Source organism: Scatophagus argus, chromosome 24 (assembly GCF_020382885.2).
Source record: "Scatophagus argus isolate fScaArg1 chromosome 24, fScaArg1.pri, whole genome shotgun sequence".
NCBI lineage: Eukaryota > Metazoa > Chordata > Actinopteri > Scatophagidae > Scatophagus > Scatophagus argus.
In genome coordinates this window covers 2276192-2296368 of record NC_058516.1, presented here as the reverse complement: position 1 = coordinate 2296368, position 20177 = coordinate 2276192, and the positions used below count along the sequence as shown (strand labels likewise).

The following is a 20177-nucleotide window of genomic DNA, read 5'->3' as shown; positions in this document are numbered from 1 at the left end:
CACCAGATATTCAGATGAGCCTAATGTTACCAAATTTAGAGAAGTGGTTGCAGATTTAGAACAAATTTAATTTATAATCATATATAATTGCCTCTGTTAGGACAATCGATGTCCTCCACACCTTATCTAAAATTAAAATCGTTGCTCTCCTCTGTCCAAGAAAGTAAAAGAGATGAGAGGTTGCATATATATAGGCTGGAATTAAAATTAAAGAAAATTAATAATGTAGTCCTTGTGGGGTTGAGCATTTGAAACATAAACTTGAGAAATTGTTGTTTTGTTGTGTTTTACATATTAGCTCATTATTATTAAATTACTATTTCTTTTGACAATTTACAATGAAGCTTACTTGTTGAATTCAACTTAAAATAAAAGTTCATTTGAAAGGTGTTTTTCAAGACAAATAAATCGTTTAGTCGTCAGAAATGTCCAATCGAACATGGTTTAACATTACATTTGAGCTTAACTTTCTGACATTTGTTTTAACACTCATTCTCAGGCAGTTCATGAAAACAGCCGTGACGCGCACTGTTTGTCCTTTTCTACGGTTGTTTACAGAGTATTTGTGTTTAGGTGCCACATGCTGTGCGTCAGAGCGCGTTTCCATCACAGCGTGTTCCATTCTGAGCCTCAGCCAATCAGAGCCGGGGAATCGCTCAAAGCAGGAAGTCGTCATTCTGGCAGAGCAGTGTTCCCGCGAAGATTGAGAGCTCTCGCCGGTTTGTCACGGTATGTCTCCTTATTATGTTTGCTTACACGTGTCTCTACGAACTAACCGCACTTTAACTTTGTGTTCTAAGCATTTTTAGCTCGTTAAGGCGAAGTGCGCTGCTAGTTTGCTTCTGCTGTGCTGACGAGCCGCCGGTGACGTTTCCTCCACCGTGCAGACAAAATGACACCAAACTCCATGTTTCAGTTGTGACAGATTTGCGCATCTTTGCTTGCCTGCTAATAAATGTACAATCTTGACACAATCTGCGACTCCTTCTCCATAATTACGAGTCACTTTATAATTCGGCATAAATAACATCCAGCGACACTTCAGGAACACTGTTATGTTGCAAACACACCTCAGGCAGCCATTGAAATGGAAACTGTATTCAAATAGGTGCTTATTGGTACATTAGCTATATGCCGAATTGAACGCTGGTTTGTCCTGTTTTATTATACACCCGATCAGCTGTTACTACGATCATTGTGTTTTGATGAATAATCGAATTGAGTTTGCCGTAAAAAGTCAAAAAAACAAATTCAGTTTTCTGGGCTAAACCTGCCGAAGCCACGACGTCAGTGCATTCAGTCGACACACGGCTTTGATTTCTTAGGCTTCAGCACCCACATGACATGCTGAAGAACAACTGCTCCTGAAAACAGACTAAAATAACTGTGATGGTGCTAACTGGAGTCACAACATAATGAAGTATTTCCTTGGGATACCATGAAGGACCCCTGGAAGTCCCTGCACCACATTTTGGGTACCACTGCACGATGAGCAAGAGGAAGGTGGAAGATGCTCATTTGCCAGCAGGAGAATGCATCACACAGGTTTGTAGCAGCCACTTTGACTTATTCTTCACTTAACTTATTTACATTCATATGAGAAGCTGGTTGATCATTTGTTTTGTTGCATAATATGTCACCATAATGTTTTGATTCATCTTCTTTTTCAGCTTCAGGACATTTTAAGGAAGCGGTTCTGCCGTCAGGAGCTCCCCGTCAGGCCGGAGGGAGTGCAGGCTCAACACAAGTAGGTTCATTTATTACCACCCCATTAAATAATTCCATTGATGTGGTTGAAAAATACTAAGCCGTGTGAGGCGGGGAAAGCGCATTTTAAAAGGTCTGGAAATGTTCAAATGTTAGAAATGTTCAAGGTGAACAAAATTAAAGAAACATCCTTGCATTTTTAAATGGAAACGGCAGTTGGATCGTCACCTGTTAAAACGAGACAATCTGGGAATCAGTGTGCAGTTTCAGTGACCCAGTTCAGTCTCACCTGGCTGACAGTGCTGTCCCAGTTTGTGGGCTGGAGAGGCTCCAGCTCCCGCCTGTGCCTCCCCGGTGTCGCTGTTTAGAGCAGGTAACGAAGTCCGCCTCCGTCGCTGAGGATTTAATGATCTGCACTCATTAGATGGAGCTGCAGCGGGAAAACAGAGAACATTTAGTCTCATTCTTTCACTCCTACACCCAGAGGAGCATTATGGGTAATGAAGTCTGAACACTGTGTTTTCAGACACCTCCTCGAGCTGCTGAAGCGGACGGCCGTCCACGGGGAGAGTAACTCGGTGTTAATCGTCGGTCCGAGGGGAGCAGGAAAAACAATGGTGAGCCTCTGCAGCACAAACTGCTTATGATAAGATGATGAATTGTGTTGAACAGTGTTTTAAATCCTTGGAGGATTGTCTTGTCTGATGGTGGTGTTTTGTTTTTTTCTGTCTGCAGCTGCTGAAGTGTGTGTTGAGAGATCTTGTGGAGGAAAAAGATGTGCAGAAAAACCTGCTGCAGGTTCATCTCAGTGGTACGGAATCCTCACCAAACCTCTTTGGATTTATTCACAATTTAAGAATCTAATTATTGCATTTCCTGTGTCTCAAGGCAGACATAACTGTGTTCGTTTCCTGCCTGTTTGCTGTAGGGCTCCTGCAGACTGATGACAGAATAGCACTAAAAGAAATAACGCGGCAGCTCCACCTGGAAAACGTTGTTGGTGACAAAGTGTTTGTAAGTATTTAGAAAGAAAAGGTTTTGTCATGTAAATGACGTGATGAAACTGCTCCAAAATTCCATTTCTGTTTCGTTTCAGGGAAGTTTTGCAGAGAATTTGTCTTTCTTGCTGGAGGCGTTGAAGAGAGGTTTGATTCGTCGCACATTTAAAATGAATCATCTAAATTGTCTGTGTATGATATCTGGCTGATTTTGGGGTTTCACACCAGGCGATCGCAGCAGCAGCCGCCCGGTGTTGTTCATCCTGGATGAGTTCGACCTGTTTGCCCATCACAAGAACCAGACGCTGCTCTACAACCTGTTTGACGTCTCCCAGTCCGCTCAGGCTCCCATCGCTGTGGTTGGCTTGACCTGCAGACTGGTGAGCCTGTCAAGATAAAATACTTTTCCCTGTAATGTTAAGTTTTAATGATTTTTCTGGCTGTTCATTTCCATTCAGGATGTTTTGGAGCTGTTGGAGAAGCGGGTAAAGTCCCGATTTTCCCACCGTCAGATCCACCTGCTGAGCAGCCCGACGTTCCCTCAGTACCCGGATCGGGTCCGAACTCAACTCAGCCTCCCAGACGAGTTCCCCGACAGCAAGTTCGCTCAGGACTGGAACGCCAGCGTAAAGGTGAATCCAGGAACTGATCTCAGCTTTCATTTGGCTTCAGAAATCACCTCCCTGCTTGTGTTGCTCTGAGGCAGCTTGTTTCACTTCTGTGTGTTTTCTTTCTTCAGACTCTGTGTGAGGACAAATCAGTTCAGGAGGTTTTACAGAGACACTTCAACTCCAGCAAAGACTTCCGTTCGATGCACATGCTGCTGGTACAACACATCCACTTCTCATTGTCACAGACTGTTTTCTCCCCCTCTTCTCCTCAGGGTTAAGTGCTTCAGTCTCTTTTCTCGTTTTCTCTTTTCATTTCCAGATGTTGTGTCTGAGTCGTGTGTCCGTAGCCAAACCTGCCATCAAACCCGCAGACCTGCTGGAGGCCAGCAGACTGTATTTTGCTGACGCCAAGGCGAATATGCTCCACGGTAAAATGGACAGAGGGGAAATGTTTAATTTTTTTTAAAGCTTGAACCAAGAAGTTAAAGTCTGTTTTTAATATTTGTGTGTTCTTTCCTCCTTTCAGGTCTGTCCATCTTGGAGCTGTGCCTGATTATCGCCATGAAACACCTCAACGATGTCTACGAAGGAGAGCCGTTCAACCTCCAAATGGTTCACAACGGTACGACGGGATACTTTTATGACGTTTATGGAATATAATCTGTCATTTAATCGAATTGAGTTTTGCTTTTTTGTTGTAGAGTTTAAGAAGTTCCTGCAGAGGAAGTCGAACTCCATGTACAACTTTGACCAGCCTGTCATCCTGAAGGTCTGTCTGAAGCATTTATCCCATGATAAACTCTTTTTAGTTTCACCAGTCGTGAGAAATATTTTAGAAGACAGGACAGCGACCCTTTCCAGAGCAGGCCCTCCTTTCCTGACCCAACCTCTCACCTGTCCCCAGGCCTTCGAGCACCTGCAGCAGCTGGAGCTGATCCGGCCGGTCGACAGCTCCTCGGCCAAAACTCAGAGGGAATACCAGCTCATGCGGCTGATGCTGGACCACAGTCAGATCATGGAGGCCCTGCAGAAGTACCCCCAATGCCCCACTGATGTCAAGCAGTGGGCCATGTCGGCGTTCGGCTAAGATTCTGCATGCATACGGAAACAAGCACGACAGCTTGAAGCAGAGACCAAAATGAAACATCTCTGACCTGACTCAGGGAGAAAACATGGCAGCCAGCAGTGCACGTGTGTGAAGGAATATACAGAGTAGAATGTGACTGAAAAGCCACTTTGGAAGCCATTTTTCTTTTTCTAAATAAAGTCCTCTGTTAACTAATAAATATCAAACCATTGATGCACAGCAGATTTACCAGAAACTATTTGAATGCAAAGACTGAAAACCTGTCAACTGTATTTAGGAGAACTTGGCTACAAGTCCAGCTGTGATCGAGCGGATCACCATAACTGCTCCAGCTGTGTGTGAAGTCACAAGTGAATCTTCAGTTAGACTTCCTGCGAGCCGAGATCTGTTAAGATTATTTTAAAATGATTGGACTTCATGAGTAATCCTCTGTTGGAAAATTGTTTCTTGAATTTCACCTTTAAAAAAAAGTCTGCAGTTTGTCTGCTGAATGCTGCCATCTAGTGGCGATAGTCTGCACTCAACATTAAGCTGGGGACAGGAAGTACAAAAACACTCACTAAATAATGGATGTTAAAGCTTCTAAATGTGCATGTGATATTGATCAGTGGTTCAATCATGACAGCGTGATGCCCACATGAGAGAAGATCACATGACCCTGCACAGACTGTACTTAAATGCAGTTAACAGGTCTATTATTAACATCTTCTTTAATTTCCATAAATTGTTTTATTTCCTGAGTATTTTGTAATACAGTCTTGTGGTTTTTCATGATAATTAAACATATGGTTTTATACTGTCTGGTACCTGAACATTTTCAGAACTTTCAGTGAAACAGGGTCTGGCTTGTCCTTCTGTCCTGCAAAGAAGATGCAGTTTTCACTCGAAAGCATGCAACAAATGACTGTTTTTAAATTCCATTTACTTAACAGTCAAAATTATTTAAGTGTCTATAACTTGCCTGCAGGAGGCATGTCCTTACGTGGAGCTGAAGCATGAGGTTTTCTCACTCTTCAGCGCCGGTACTTTCCAAGTTAAAAAAACTGGCTGACCTCCACAGAACTCACATGATTAAATAAAGTTGGGTATTCATTTGTTAACTTGAAAACTTTTTTTTAAATGCTGTAACTGGTTGATTTAAACATCTCATCTCATCTTTTTTTTATTTGAATGTTTTGCATGTAAAACCTTATTCTATACCTTACTGTGAACTGTGAACACTTTTTAATTTCCACATAATTACCTAATAATTTCCTGTTCATACAACAAATAAATAAATCTGAACATTTTCTTGGGTTTGAATACTTTTCAGGAAACCTCAAAGGATATTACAAACCTGTGAAATAAAGGACCTCTCACTCCTAACTGCTGTTGTCAGATGAACAGGAATAAGGTCAGACTATGTGACCGTGTCAGTGGGAGGAAAAGACAACAGAAAAACATCAGCATTCACAATCTAAAAACACATTTATTTACATCACGTGGATCACTTCAGCTGATAAAAACCATTAGCCGAGAGCTGCAGCGCTGATCGGGGACCAGTGTTGTTTCCTCTGTGATGATGTATCTGAGGGGTTCTGAGGGATTTTTCTGCTATAATACCTTTTAAAGGGAATTTCTAATTTCTCCAGTCCTCACCAGGAGATGGTGCTCAAGAGCACCTCATGGGTGGAGGCTTTTGTTGTACTTCCTAAGCATGTTCCAGTTTGAAATTCCAGACCCTTTCGTTTCTTGTACTATTTTCACATTTTCAGTAACATAAAATATACAGTCACATGTATCAGGAGCAAAGAAACAAGACATTTTCATCATTTCAGTGACTTCTTACAAGCACAACCCACGGATGTTTCATGAATTAGACTGATCGGTTTCTTCCAGCCTTCCAAACCAGAAACCCTGTGAGCATTACCGTTCGAGGTTGCATTGGCAGCCCTGGGATCAGCGCTGCAACTCAAGAGCCTCAAGAAATGTGGGGTCAAAAAAATGCTTGTAGTGTTTTTGTTTTGTTTTTTGTTTTTTTTTTCCTTGTATTACAAATTTCAGGCCTGGCAACCAGACTTATCCTGCTGCCAAGACAGTCTTGGCGGCGAGGTCATTGGAGTTCAATGTTTCCTCTAAAATTCTTACCAACAGCAGGAATAAGCAGGCGTTTGAGATGCTGGAATGAAATATCTGCAGTGGGTGATTGCATTGTCACACATGTAGTACTGCAACTGCTCTTAAAGAGCTGGGGGGAATCAACCATCAGGGAACCCGAGTGGGCTCCTTGAGGGACGCCCGGGGCCCAACGTTCGCTATTTATTTTCTGCCGAGGAACCCTTAAGTGCTTTCTTGGATGCCTTACAAAGTACTCCAATGAGCCTCTAGCTTTTAGCTTACACAAAGCTCAACTTGTTTTTCGCATAGTGAAGGACAATTTTTATATGCAGCCGGGCCAAACCCCGCTGATGCATCAAAACACAAGAAAAGTATAACTGAATGTAGAGGAAACACTGAAGTTCAACACGCACTTATAAAGATTCAGCTCAGAGTATATAGTTGATACAGGTATTTATGTTCTCATGTCTGTACAGAGCCTAGACTGCTTAAAATAGTGGGGGCAACAAGACACGAATGTTTCACTGGTAGTTTATATGCACAGCAATGTGAGGTGCTGGGCTGGAGGAAGTCGACACAGAAAATCGTAAAGCCCGCATGCTCGAAAACCCATTCATACACACTGAAGTGGAGCACATTTAGACCATAAGTGAGTCAGAGTAGGTCTGCTGAGATAGCCAAAAGTGCAGAGGTTTGACTCATTCGTGATTGGCTTGGAAAAAAAAAAAACGGACAAAGATTGTCTCCAATCGCCTTAACTTAGCGGTTGAGGTGTTCATCACATCTGGTTGAGGACAAACGGATCCAGATAATTATTTTGGATAAACTGAAACGCTCCTTAAAAGACTGCGAGGGACTGAGAGTGTTATCTTGGTAATTTAAGAAGGCAGACGTAAAGGAACAGGAAAGCCAAAGCAGATGTTGGGGGTACAGCAGGCCTGCTAAGGTTTAAATCCTCTTCGGGAGCTCTTCAGTTTACTGTCGAACGAATTCATTGTCCTTCGATCTTCAGCAAAACCAGTCAAACCAAGAGGTGCGCGTGTATGAATGAATCTCCGAGTACATTGGTTTTACTCGTTTCTATGGCGACAGGGCACAATCACACGAAACCAGCCAAACAAAAGCCCTCTAAAGTTACACAGGGCCGGGCTCAATCCATCAAAGTACACACAATACTGGAATCCAGGAGTCTGAAGAACATTCATTCTCGGTCGTTTGTCCATAGACTGAATAGAAAGAAGCATGTTACAGTTTATATCTTTTCTTTTTGAATTAATGAAAGTATTTCCTGAATTACAACCAAACAACCCAACCCCAAACCGCCCCACCCGCCCCACCCACCCACACACCACCCCCCCCAACAACGACCATAAATCGTGCCAACTCTTACAACTTTTGTTTATCTGAGTTGCACCTGAGCTCTAATCCCCAAAATCTCAGGCCTGTAAATTAAAAAATAAATACAACATATCAATATGCAAGGTCACGGATTTAAAAAAAAAAAAAAAAGAAAAAGAAAAAAAAAAGAAAATTAAAATGCTACAAGTTATTTGTGTGTGTGTATACTGAAAGTCACTCCTGCAGCCGATCCTACAGAAGTGTAGGGTAGTTTGCGGCACTGGTTGCATATAACTCGCGAGAACTTAGAAAAGCATAGTACTGAATCCCTGAATGGTATTTGTCGGTTTGGGTCGGTTTCTCAAGCTCAGTTTAAACTCAAGCTGTCAAACGCTGTTCTGCCATCCACCTACAGTACTGGGATGAGGCCGCCAACCAGATGCTGGCACGTTGCTGTGGCTGATGGGTTTGTCGACTCCACCAGCCACTTTGGCAGGCAACCAACCAACATTGGGAGGCAGTTTTAAAAAAAAAAAAAAAAAAAAATCACTTGGCTGCTGAAATACTGTTGAGAATACTGTTGAAATAATCAGTTACCAGTTATCTCAAACTCATGGCAAGAAACTAGAGTTCAACCCCTTCCCCCCCCCCCACATGAAGAGCTTTTTGAAGAACTTTTAATTATATAGATTTTGGTTCATTTGACATACTTTCCACCCCAAAGAAATCCCTGCGAGTGAGGTAGTGCTTATTGAAGGGCTGCTGGGGTTTGCAGTACTGATCGTCCCTGACTGTTTGAGCTTCCCAGGGACCTCAGATCATGGCTGTTTTTGAGTAGCAGTTAATTGAAAAACAGCAGCAGAAAAAGGAAGCGACCGATGAGAATATCATGCTACAATAAGTCAATAACAGGATGATGGCTTCTACTTCCTTCACGTTTGCAGTACTTTTATCATGTGCTGAAAATAACGTTTCAAACTTGGCGTACTTCTGCGCCCTCCTGATTTACGTGATCTTCACTGTTGTAGAGAAAGCAAATTAAGGAACTTTTACAGTTTCTGAAGATACTTTACTTTTTTAGGTCTTGGTTATGTGGTGGAAATGGCCTTTTTTAGTTAAAATTAAGCTTATTTGGCCCTGAAAAAGCTTTAATTTACAGAAATGAAGAAAAAAACTAGGTGGGGTACATGTAAGGGCTAAAAATGGATCTCTAATTCCCGTTTTGGAGGCAAACTCCAGAAATGTGCAATAAACATTTCATTTTTTCCACTGTTTTACTTGCTTTCTTGGCGCTCGTTTCCTCAAGCACTACAGTACAGTTTTTGCTTAAAATACTAAGCATGTTACAAAGAAAGCATAACTGCGTGTTGCCCTGAAAGTGAAATGGTTTGGTAGAAAGAAGTTTCTTCACGTCTTTTAGTGTTTCCAACCGCAAAACTTGATTTTAAACTGTGTCCTGTGAAACCGTCCCAAAGCTTGAGGAGAGACTGCAGGTCTGCCGGCACCAGTGTTCGATGTCTCTCAGAGGAAATAAAAGACTCTAAAACGTCATTGTTGCCTTCACGACAATGACAGATACATCCGTTTTGCCTGACATCTACAAGAGTAACTAATATGGATACGTGGAGATGGCACCAGGATGAAAGAGTAAGAGCGATTCCTTGTCTCAACTCGTCTGACTGCAGCAGTTAGCCGTGCGCTCCTAAACCACGACGAACATGAAACTGCACCTGCAACTGGCAGCTCTTCTTCTTCTTCTTCTCCTCCTTGTTCTTCATCACCTACTTATTTCGTGGAAACTGCTGAGTCTGTTTGAGCAGCTTCTTCATATCTGATTCTATGAAGTCAACTACAATTTGGAAATTAGATTTCATTTAAATTAAAAGCAAAAAAGTCTGAATGCACCATGTACAGCCCAGTCAGTCGACGGACAAGCAGGGAGTCCGATTTGAGGGGCAATTTGATTTTTTTCTCAGCTTCTCTCCTTTTGGGGAACGACAGCAAACAGCGTGAAGTTTAAGTTTCCATAAGATGGGCCTGCGAGTCAAGGCTGTAACAAAACCAGATGGTTTGGTTCCCCAGCGACTACAAATTCCTGCTAGCTCACTGTCCAGATCTGAACCGGACCGGACCGGACTAAACAGAACAGATAATTTGGAGCACAACAGCACGGCTAAACGTTGACAAGTTGAGATGAGGCAAGACAGAGCGAGATAGAGCATAAGGATCAGTGAGAGAGAGGAGGAGGAGGAGGAGGAGGTACTCCAGTCTGAGACAGGTGAGGATGAGGAGGATGGGTGCGAGAAGGCGGTGAGTAGCAAAGATTCCTGAGGTGTATCAAAAGAGAGCAGAAAACTCTTGATAGTAATCCAAAAAAGATGTGTGCAATCAAATCAAAAGCAAGCTGGCTCAGCTAAATAACAGGTATATTTCCAAAGTAGGGCTGGGCACCCCCGGAAACCTCCTCAAAACTGCACTTCAAATCTGATACCTCGACACGTGGGATGATCGATTTTGTTAATCGCCTTTTTTCAAATAGAAAATCAGATCACACAAAATGATAAGAACAAGAAGAACATGCTCCAAGAGTCTGAGGCTCCCGAAGCGTTTTAACACCACCTGATCTGCTACCAAACATCAAAAGGTATCGTCAGTTGGTACCCAGCATTAACCCAGAGAGATGTGAACACATACGCTGTACATCCAGATCTCACGGCCAAAACTGCACTCGTCAGTGACAGATATTATTACGCTGTTGACAACTGACACGGCAAACCAAAACGGAAGAAAAAAAAAAATCACTTTACATGACAACTTCATCATGGGGATGCGTTTTGACCCCCATCCCATCATGAACCTCTACAAAACAATGAAACTAACAAAAAGGAGAAAGTTGCTATTCAGTCAAGAAAATAAAAAGTGGAGCAAAACTACGCTGAGAAAGGGGAGGAAAAAGGGAGAAAATGCTTGTGTGTATGGTGTGTTATGGTCACGTATAATCGAGGCTTCGCTGACCACGTTATCCGAAAGCGTCACGGCTGACAGCAGATTGGTTGGATGTCGAGAGCCAAGGTCGGGGAGAGTGTGAGCTATGACCGTGAACAGGGAGAGGGACTAATTTAAACTGTGTCCGTTTGAAGTGAGGTATACCTGGTTGAAGGAGGTTTATGGTTTTTATCATCGTAATGCTTGAAGATGGACCCCCCCGCCCCGCCCGCCCGTTTCCCCTCACCCCCTTTAAAATAAGCTTGATTACCAAGTTGTCTGGGTCCATAATACACTATGTACAGCAGCATTACACTATAAACATTCAGAAGCCGTTGCTTATTGGCAGAACGATAGTCGTTTCTTCAAAAAAAAAAAAAAAAATCATAAAACGCACACGAGAAAACAGCAAATGTTTCCAGAGCCAGGTGCTCGTCTTTTTTTCTTCTTTTTTTTTTTGTTACACTAAAATGCACTGAGAGTTCGGTGAAATTTCTCTGCCGGTTCTCCTCTCTCTGTAGAAAACCCAGCAGAACAGGTCGCCCTCCTGTGTGAGTGTGAGTGTATGTGTGTGTGTGTGTGTGTGTGTGTGTGTGTGTATAAAAACAATACATGATAAAAGTGTTTGTCCCAGCATGTCAGCACTGCCACTCGTTGTAAAATCCTGAATCGATTGCTCGGGATGAGAGAGTTTCGACCGTTAAAATGTTAAAATCCTCAGGCACACATATCAAAATGAGGTGGATATCAACTGATGTGGTCGTGAGGTGGGCGCAGGGTGTTTCCTGAACGCGAGTAGCGGCCTGCACTTAAAAGAAAAAACAAAAAAAGATAAAAACAAAAAAGAAAGAAAGAAAGACCAAAAAAACCAAAAACCACTACGCCAACCAACCAGGGTCGGCTGCTCATCCCCTAGTGTTGATCCATGTTTCCGCGAGCTCATCCGGTGTCGTCTGATTGGCCGATCATAAGCTGGACTCCTTGGGCGGGAGGTCCACGTTGGTCACCATGGTGACAACGGTGACAATCTCCTCGTGGCCGATGACGGGGGCTTGGCGCTGCATTTGGCCGATGCGCTCCTCGACGCAGCCAGCGGACAGGCGAGCCTCGGCCTCGTGGTCCCAGCAGTCCTCGATGGTTTCGCAGAGCATCGCCAGACCCTGAGAGAGAAGAGCAGCAGATCAGAAGTTACTGCGTGTCACAGAGGTGATCCCGGTCACGTTTTGCTTGGTTTGGCCTTCAAGAGGTGCAATATATTCCAGGCATGTTCAAACTTTACAACAACAAACCAATCTGACGACACCTGATTATCTGCCTCAGGGTTAACCAAAACAATGCGGTCAACAAAGTCTAAGACGTCACGTCACACTCCATGACTCAGTCAAATAGTCCAGTTACGCCAAAGCTCACCGCGTGTTTCTGCCAGTAGTCTCTCAGGCAGGGCCTCAGCTTCTTATGAACGACGACCTCCTGCATGTCCTCCAGAGACGGATGCTGACCCACCTCCTCCTCAAACGGGAGCATGTACTCATCCACTGGGCCTGCGAAGGCACACGTGGAGTTAAAATCAACCTGTAACACGACGCAGTGCGTTCCGGGATACAACAAACAGATTTAAACAGAGTAAAATTCAATTAAAGAGTTTGGTCATGAGACAACTTTTGCCGTGATTTGGTGCTACATAAATAAATTGAACTGAATTTCAGGGTCCTAGTGATGCATCAACACTCACCGTCGGCGGCGGTGCACCTCGCTGCGAGCTCCCACAGGACGAGGCCGAAGGCGTACATGTCAATACGTAGGAAGGAGTCACGCTGGAAGTTTATGGCGCCCTCCAGGACCTCAGGAGCCATGTAGCGCCGCGTTCCCACCTGCAGGGTGGAAGGAGGCAGCATGAAGAGGTCAAATCAGGACAGAAACACGACAAGAAAATCAAGCACAAGCAGCGAGGAGGACGAAAGTCTTGACGCAGCTGATGGGCAGAGACGACGGGCGAGAAAAGATGCTTGTTACCGAGGGAATCAGTTCAAACGGCACGTTTGTCTTTTACCACAGGAACAAAACAGCTGAGATCAAACTGTGTGAAGATTATTTCTGTGTGTCACACCGAGATTTGTAAACCGATTAAACTGGGACTGGGCGAAATCTGTTCTCACTTACAGATGTTTCAAACTGTTTACCAGTCTGCTCCAGAGCCTCCAGGTCTGTGCAGCAGGGGAACAAGCACGAGAATGTTGGCCTACGCTGCCACCCATAGGCGCTGTTGGGCATTTTCATAAATCAATATTGATAAAGGTGACTCAGGAGCATTTCCCACAGTAAACAGGACTCTGTGGGGTTCTCCACTTGTTTGCTGTTTTGAGAACCGGCAGGTGACAATAACATTTTGACCTTTAACTGTAAACTGTACCTGTCCGTGTGTATCTCCTGCTGATTTTCCTGCTTCAAACTGCAGGGCAAGGCCAAAGTCAGCTATGCAGGCTGTCAGGTTATTCTTCAACAGCACATTCTTACTCTTAATGTCCCTAAAACACACACACGCAAAATAAAAATAGGGTCAATGCGGACCTCCCACAGCCAGACACAAAGCATGTCAAAAGTGATAAAAGCAGATAAATCGGCAGATATTTGGTACCTGTGAGCGACAGAGGGCTTGTGCCCGTCCTTGTGTCCCGGGATGTCTTCGTGGAGGTAGGCCAGGCCGCGGGCCGCTGTCTGAGCGATGTGGCAGAGCTCGTTCCACGACACCACGTTGGCCTTCAGGTAGTCTGTCAGCGAGCCCTGAGGGAAGATTGGATAGAAAGAAAACAGACATCTTCAGTTTCAGGGCCACTTTTCAATAACCCTGCAAGGCTGTAAACCGAAACACAGCCAAGATTTATCTGTGGAAGCATAAAATAAAAACAATGAGGGAGGTTCCAAAACACCACAAATCCATTTTGGCAAGGAAATAACCGTCTCTCAAGGGTGAAAGAAAATATCAACAAACCTGAGTATTGCATGATTGTATAATTCAATGTTGAAACTTAAGAGCTCATGGAGTTTCATGGTTCATGGTGAATATCAGAACTCTGATAAATGCAAAATGTTTGTTGTTGTGGGATTTGATCACTGTTCTTTAAGCTTCATTCATCAAGGACAGGTTTGCTGGGAAAGCAGGATCTTTATCAGCAAAGACCAACGAAAACTTCCACAAAGATTTTGTACTTTGCAAAGATGCATCTTTCATTAGATGTCTGCAAAGAAATTCTTTGCATGCATAGTGAGCGTCTTTAGATACCAGTCACATCTGAAGATGATGCTGCAGTAAAGAAGACAAAGAAGACATTTATGGTGGAGATTTCAGCACTGATGTTCATTCTGCATCTGCTTCTGTCCTTATCATTTATACAACATCTTTGTTCTTACATAATTTATGTCAACATGATACAAGGTCACTTTTGCAAAGACCAAAAACAGATGCCGTTACCAGACTGACCACTAGAGGGCAGACAGCTCCAACAGATGTAGAATTCAATCTGATGCATTCCAGTATGTTTATTCCTGGGTTTGTACATTATTTTCATTGTTAATTTCTGTTAAATTGAGAAAATTCAAGTGACCAATGGGAAAACATGTCTTTGAAAGACCCTCTGTCAGTGGCTATTAATATCCATGCATTTTCGAGGTATGAAAAGATTCAAATATGGGATGTTTTTGGACGTTCAAAGCAAGACTCCACATGCTAGGGATACTAAATCTCAACACATAAAGCTGCATCAAACACAAGGCATAAATCAGCTGTCAATGGGACGCTGAACTCTGCAATTACTGTTCCAGCTGTGATACACAAGCCAAAGTTCAGTCCAAACTGGCTTCGACACCTGCTCTCAAAACCTGGCAGGAAGGAAGAGCTTTTCGGGGGGTTAAAGTGTAAGTTATCCGTCCTCTAAAGACTTCTGCTTGCAAAATAATTGCAGTGCATGCTTGACAAGGCACTAAAATGTGTTTCTGATATATTACTGGTTGTGTGACCTTCAGCGTTACTTCTACTTGGAGAGCTTCTACAAATCAAGAGCAGCACTTGCAGTGCTGCAGAGCTAAGTGGCTCACGAGGAGTTGTATTGTTGGGCTAAAGCCTCTGTGCCACACCCACCACCATTAATTCTTCAACCTTGATTCACGCAGGGAAGGTTTCTTGAGCACAGTGTTTCAAATTCTTTGCCTGTCTGGGAAATTCAAGCAAGTGAAGCGTACAAGAATCACTTCCCACTTTGTCGGTAATGACCCTCAAAACACAGAGGCACTTAAAGCCCCAAATGCTCCAAAGACTGCAGCTGAGAGGGTGACTGAAGCACAACGGGGCTAACAAAGCTCAAGTCAACTGCCTCTGAATAAACATGGCTTTAAAAAAAAAAAAAGAAGAAACAGCATTAAGTGTATTGTCATTATGGATTAGCTCCTAAGGCACCAAACAGAATCAATACAATGTAGAGGTTTTATGCATGTTTTCCCCTTGTTGTTAGCATTTATGTCCCCATCCTCGAGGTTTTTAAATCTGTGTACAATAAACATGAGACGAATCACTCACAAAACTCTAGAATGCGGTTTACACGGACACAAACTGGTTAGTCGGAGAAATCAGGCAGGAAATTAAGGGATGTGTTTACATGTGCTGCGGTAAACTGGAAAACAAGAACCTGCTTTGGACTGTTTTGATTTCTTTGGACTTTGAACTGTTGCGCTAAAGCTAGCTCAGCTTAGGTTTAAAGCAAGCTTATTTGTTGCTTATTTCTCAAATGTACTGCTTCACGTTATAAAGCCAATGCTGAATCAATAAAGAGAAGAACAAATCCAGTAACTTGGTGGTGGAGTAACACCACCCAGGTCAGCACACCTTGTCGTGGTAGGCGGTGATGAGCCACAGCTCCAGGTCCAGATTGTTGTTCCTCTTCTCCACGCCGATAAAGTGGAGGATGTTGTCGTGCTTCATGCCGCTCAGGCTGTAAATCTCATACTCGTTCTGCCAAGACAGCTTGTCCTAGACCAGAGCAGAGACAGATGTTATTTCTGTTAGAAAACAGCAGCATCAAAAATAACTCATGCAGGATAAGGAAAGTGGCGGCATGTAGCGGAAGTATAATACCTGGATCGGGAATATCTTCACGGCCACGTACTCGTTCAGCAGCTGGGCCTTCCACACACAGCCAAAGCGCCCCCTGGCTTTCACCTCGATCAGCTGCAGCGGTTTGTGTCCCAAAACGGGGGACGGGGGTGAGGGCCCGGGATCCTGTGGGGAGAGGGCAGAGAGAAAGACAGAAAGAGAGAGAGGACAGTGTTATTCTTTATTCTCTTTTTGTGGAGCATTAAAATAGCACTGGCTTACACTGAAGGTGACCGGGCTTTTGGCTCAGCAACAACGTGCCTGAGGAGCTTAGGCCAGCAGAATCGCTATCATCTTCACATCTTAAATCACATCTTACAAATTACATTTACAGACTCGCTTTTATGTGACGACGCTCTCCTATAATTCTTTTTGCCAACATACTGTTTTTGCCTCTTTCTTCATCTTTTATTGTTGTGGCGCCTCAATGCTGTTTTTTCTTGACTTGTTTTATTTATTTTATGGGCCTGTTGTTTGCTTAATTTGATTGTTGAGTCACTTTGGAAAGTCTGGTCTAGCAAGTGCTGCACACTGAAGTTTAGTATTATTACTGTCAAGTTTTTTTGTTTTTTTTGCCAGTGAGAACGCAGCATACCAAGCAGAGTTTGGATTCATTTGTTTTAAATTCAATCAAAGCCCTCAGGGCTCCACTTGCTTGGGTTTACAGAAGCGGGAGCGTAACTGGGATGTTGCCAGTTTGACTCCACCAATCTGCAGGGAAAAAGTGGGCGGAGGAAAGATCTAAAACCTTGATTACCACGAGCGACATGACTGAATATGAAGCAAGCCTGATGAAAACAGTTAACAAAAACATTCGGGAGCCATCATATGGAGCCCTGGCAGGTCAAACCTCATGCGTGCGCTTGTGTGTTTGTGCTAATCCCATACAAGCAAAAGTGGAAGCGAGGAAGCCAAGTGTTCCAAATATAAAGTAGGTTAAACACAGCTGGTGATCGGGATTAATCTGATCACTATCACATGTGACTTCACAGAGGAGGACAGCGGGCGAGCGAGGATAGAGAGACCCAGAGAGAGAGAGGAGGGGGTCAAAAAGAAGTATGCAATGAGGAGGGGTCGCATTTCCAAAAGGATAAAAGGTAGAGGAGAAAGTCTAGCACATGACTGATGGCCTTTGATGAAACCAGAGATCCTGCTGTAAAACCTCGACTTTACTCCCACAGTGCGGCTGCCGACAATAAAAAAGACCAGCTTTCCCGATGTTCATGTTTTTACTTGAACTGCTTGATAAGCTGAAGCAAGTTTCAAGACCCTGAGGCCATCGGGATCCACTCAGACATCCCAACAATATATCAAAAGCGCCTGTCAATCCGAGTTTGTTTTCCCAACTACCCCCCCCCCACACACACCTTTTTGAGTTACAAGGTTTACCACTGATAAGAGTGTCAAGATGGAAACACTCACACAAATCAGTTCCCGTAAAAGAGGTACATTACAGCACACGCAGGTTGAGGGTTTGGCCTGATTTATGACAGGGTGCTCGTCTCCACGATAACCAGAGACCTGCTTGTTCCTTTCTACAATCTCAACGTATTTCTGCCGTCTTTAACCAACCGTAATCTGCACAGACAGCTCTATGTATATGTTTATGTTTTTAACTTATTGGCCATATCTAAATTGTCTGACTGAGAGCGGCAGATTCCCCTGCAGGTGGGCTGGGAAATATAAATCACCGAATGCAAAAGCACTGTTGATTTCTTCCCACGGAGCTGACATGAACAACGTTTTAGTTCGGTAAATGTCTGCCGTCAGTCATCCTGGTGAAGGCAGTTTGTCCAGACGCCGTCCTCTCAGCAGCCTCTGTGGACAGCGACTGCTGGCCGCAACAAAATGCGCCGATATCCACCACACGAGACAATTCTCCAGGCGAGCGACACATTTTTCTGTGGAAAACACATCGCTTCTGTCAAAAGTGTTGAGCACCCTAACACAACGGCAAGTCTTTCCACAGTGACAAAATGATCTAAAGCGGCGCTGCAGGGCCAGGCCAAACAGCATTTAACTGCAGGGGTAGTAAAAGAGGGAGAAGTGGCTTCAGCTTTTACCACCTGCCATGACAAGTTACAGTGGCTACAGAAGCAAACTGTATATCACTTAGTCGCATTTATAGGTTGGATTTTTACTGATTTGAATGTTACGCCTGGCCAAGAGTTCTGGGCTTTAGTGCCCACAAAAAGAAGATGCTATTGTTCAAGTGGGAAGAGAAAAGTGTCTTGGATGCAGAGAAATCCTGCCAGTTTACACTTTAAATTGGTGCTAATGTTTTAGTTTGATCCCATGCCTGCTGGTGCACACGACACATTGTTGTCCAGCAAAAGAAAGCAAAATAAGATTTTGACGCAAAAATCTAAGAATATGAAATAAACTGAACCTTGTTTGGCATTTACACTTAAGGAGATGACATGTAAACTGAAATCGACAGGCAGAGAAAAACAAAGCTTAAGTTTTGTGGAGGGCTTTGACAATACAACTGTTTACGCTAATCGTGCAGTTTGTTACAAGTAAATTGCATAACATTAGTTCTATTCAAGCCATTTAGGATATTCTGTATTACAGCTAACTACAGCACGGCCCTCCTGCTGTATTAGTTAGTTAGCAGTTTGTTCTTTCTGGTGAGCGTTTATGTTTGTTCTTTAAACAGGAAATATACTGGAAGGCAAAATCTGTCAGCTGGTTGGTCAAATATCTCAACTTATAATGGATGGAAATTTGGTACAGCCAGTCACGGTGCCCTACTGACACTGCTGACCCCCTGACCTTGTCTTCATGTGCCACCATGAGGTTGACATTTGTGGTTAAGATTAAAAGATCTTGACAGCTATTGGATGAATTGCCAGGAAACACATGACACACATTCATGTCTCCCTCAGGATGATTTGTAATGACTTTGGTCACAGCTGTCCCCGAGTACTGTCCCGCCTCGCAGGGCTGCTGGCACGGCTGTAGACTCTTAGCTTCGTTAAAAACTAATTTATATAGTATTATTTGCTCCAGAAATGAGCACGTTTCTCCATCAAGTTTAATGCGTTACTGAATGGAGGCTGAAGTGGTGCACATTACTGCACATGCCTGTCTTTTTAACAAGAGTTTTTTAAGAGTAAAGGAAAAACAATTTTCGGTTGTTGTTGTTGGTAAAAATACAGAGCAGGGTGTCTTTCACAAGCTGCCTGTTAGTGCAAGGGGTAATGGAGGATTCGAGTGGGAACTCGTGTGTTTACTTAAAGCTCTTTCCCCTCTAACACAGAGCTGCGAGGCAGACCTGCTGTCTCTGCACGCTGCTTTCACACCAAACGCCAGCCAAATGACGGGGAAAATTACCCATGATGGTGCTGAGGTTGGATTACAGAGTGGCCCAAATGCTCCCAAGTTGGCACCTTGAAAAACATCTTCAAGAACACACTGTACAACCTAACAACGAATCTGTAGTTTCACAGAAATGTTTTTCTACATCTGTTGCTGTTTTATATATATGTGAATGCACTGTATGTAGGTTTCAAAGAGAAGGTGGGAGGAAGAGGAAGAGTTCAATGAAAAATTGGACTGCAAGTTCAGTAAAGAAGGACTATTTTCCATCTTTGTGTCTGCATTGTTTCTTGAAACTCTTGTCTGTCTTCCGGGCTTTTGGCCTGACAAAGCTGCCCTGCCCGGCCCAGCCCAGCCCGGCCGCCCTCAGGAGTCACCGGATCCCTTGTCCGATTGCAGGGTGCTGTGGCCTCAAACGGAGGCGCATTACACTTAGTCAGCAGACCACAGGAAACCGGAAAACAGAATCTGCTGCTTCACGCCGTTCTCCCAAACCCTCAACCATCTCCCATGGCCTAGTCGGATTACACCTTCATCTGTGACATCAGAACAGGTCCTTTAGGCCTGGTTGGGCTCGTCCTGGGTTTTGGTGCAGATGAACGTACGTAGACGTAACAGAATCAAAATGCCAAGTTTGCTCTGAGAATTTAAGTTACAATGGCAACTTATTCTGGCCTCCAAAATCTCATAGGTTTATTTTAAGGTCATGTCTTAGCGTTGATTAGAGCTGCAACTAAAAATTAAGTTCATCATCATTTAATCTGCAGATTATCTTCATGCTTAATTGTCTATAAAATTTAAAAAAAAAGGGAGTCTCAAGTGACGTGATCTTCAAACAAATCCTCACATTCAAGAAACTGAAACCAATGTCTGACTTGAATCCTTAATTA

General features: G+C 43.6%; 2 protein-coding genes across 2 annotated transcripts in view; one reads left to right on the top strand and one right to left on the bottom strand.

Moving 5' to 3' along the window:
• The first annotated feature begins 578 nt into the window (after nt 1-578).
• orc4 (origin recognition complex, subunit 4) lies at nt 579-5211 on the top strand. Its single transcript, XM_046381971.1, has 14 exons — nt 579-729; nt 1445-1545; nt 1671-1747; nt 2234-2324; nt 2443-2518; nt 2636-2721; nt 2804-2852; nt 2934-3085; nt 3164-3337; nt 3445-3531; nt 3636-3744; nt 3843-3938; nt 4018-4085; nt 4221-5211. Exons 2-14 carry the CDS (start codon nt 1489-1491, stop codon nt 4401-4403), a joined length of 1305 nt encoding a protein of 434 aa, XP_046237927.1. The 5' UTR covers nt 579-729; nt 1445-1488; the 3' UTR covers nt 4404-5211.
• A 6023-nt stretch (nt 5212-11234) lies between these two features.
• Nucleotides 11235-20177, bottom strand: part of LOC124055325 (activin receptor type-2A-like) — a 36778-nt gene continuing 27835 nt past the window's right edge. Inside the window, exons 5-11 of the mRNA XM_046382040.1 lie at nt 15949-16092; nt 15700-15843; nt 13459-13604; nt 13234-13348; nt 12556-12694; nt 12234-12364; nt 11235-11983 (exon numbers count right to left, since the gene is read on the bottom strand). Coding sequence (XP_046237996.1) covers nt 11789-11983; nt 12234-12364; nt 12556-12694; nt 13234-13348; nt 13459-13604; nt 15700-15843; nt 15949-16092 — 1014 coding nt within the window. The 3' untranslated portion in view covers nt 11235-11788. The remainder of the gene's footprint in view (nt 11984-12233; nt 12365-12555; nt 12695-13233; nt 13349-13458; nt 13605-15699; nt 15844-15948; nt 16093-20177) is intronic.

Excerpts from the sequence above, each read along its gene's own strand:
- orc4 (XM_046381971.1), top strand. The coding sequence starts at position 1,489 with ATGAGCAAGAGGAAGGTGGAAGATGCTCATTTGCCAGCAGGAGAATGC. Across the intron at positions 2,853-2,933 it reads GCTGGAGGCGTTGAAGAGAG|GCGATCGCAGCAGCAGCCGC; the intron begins GTTTGATTCGTC and ends GTTTCACACCAG. Across the intron at positions 3,338-3,444 it reads ACTGGAACGCCAGCGTAAAG|ACTCTGTGTGAGGACAAATC; the intron begins GTGAATCCAGGA and ends TTCTTTCTTCAG.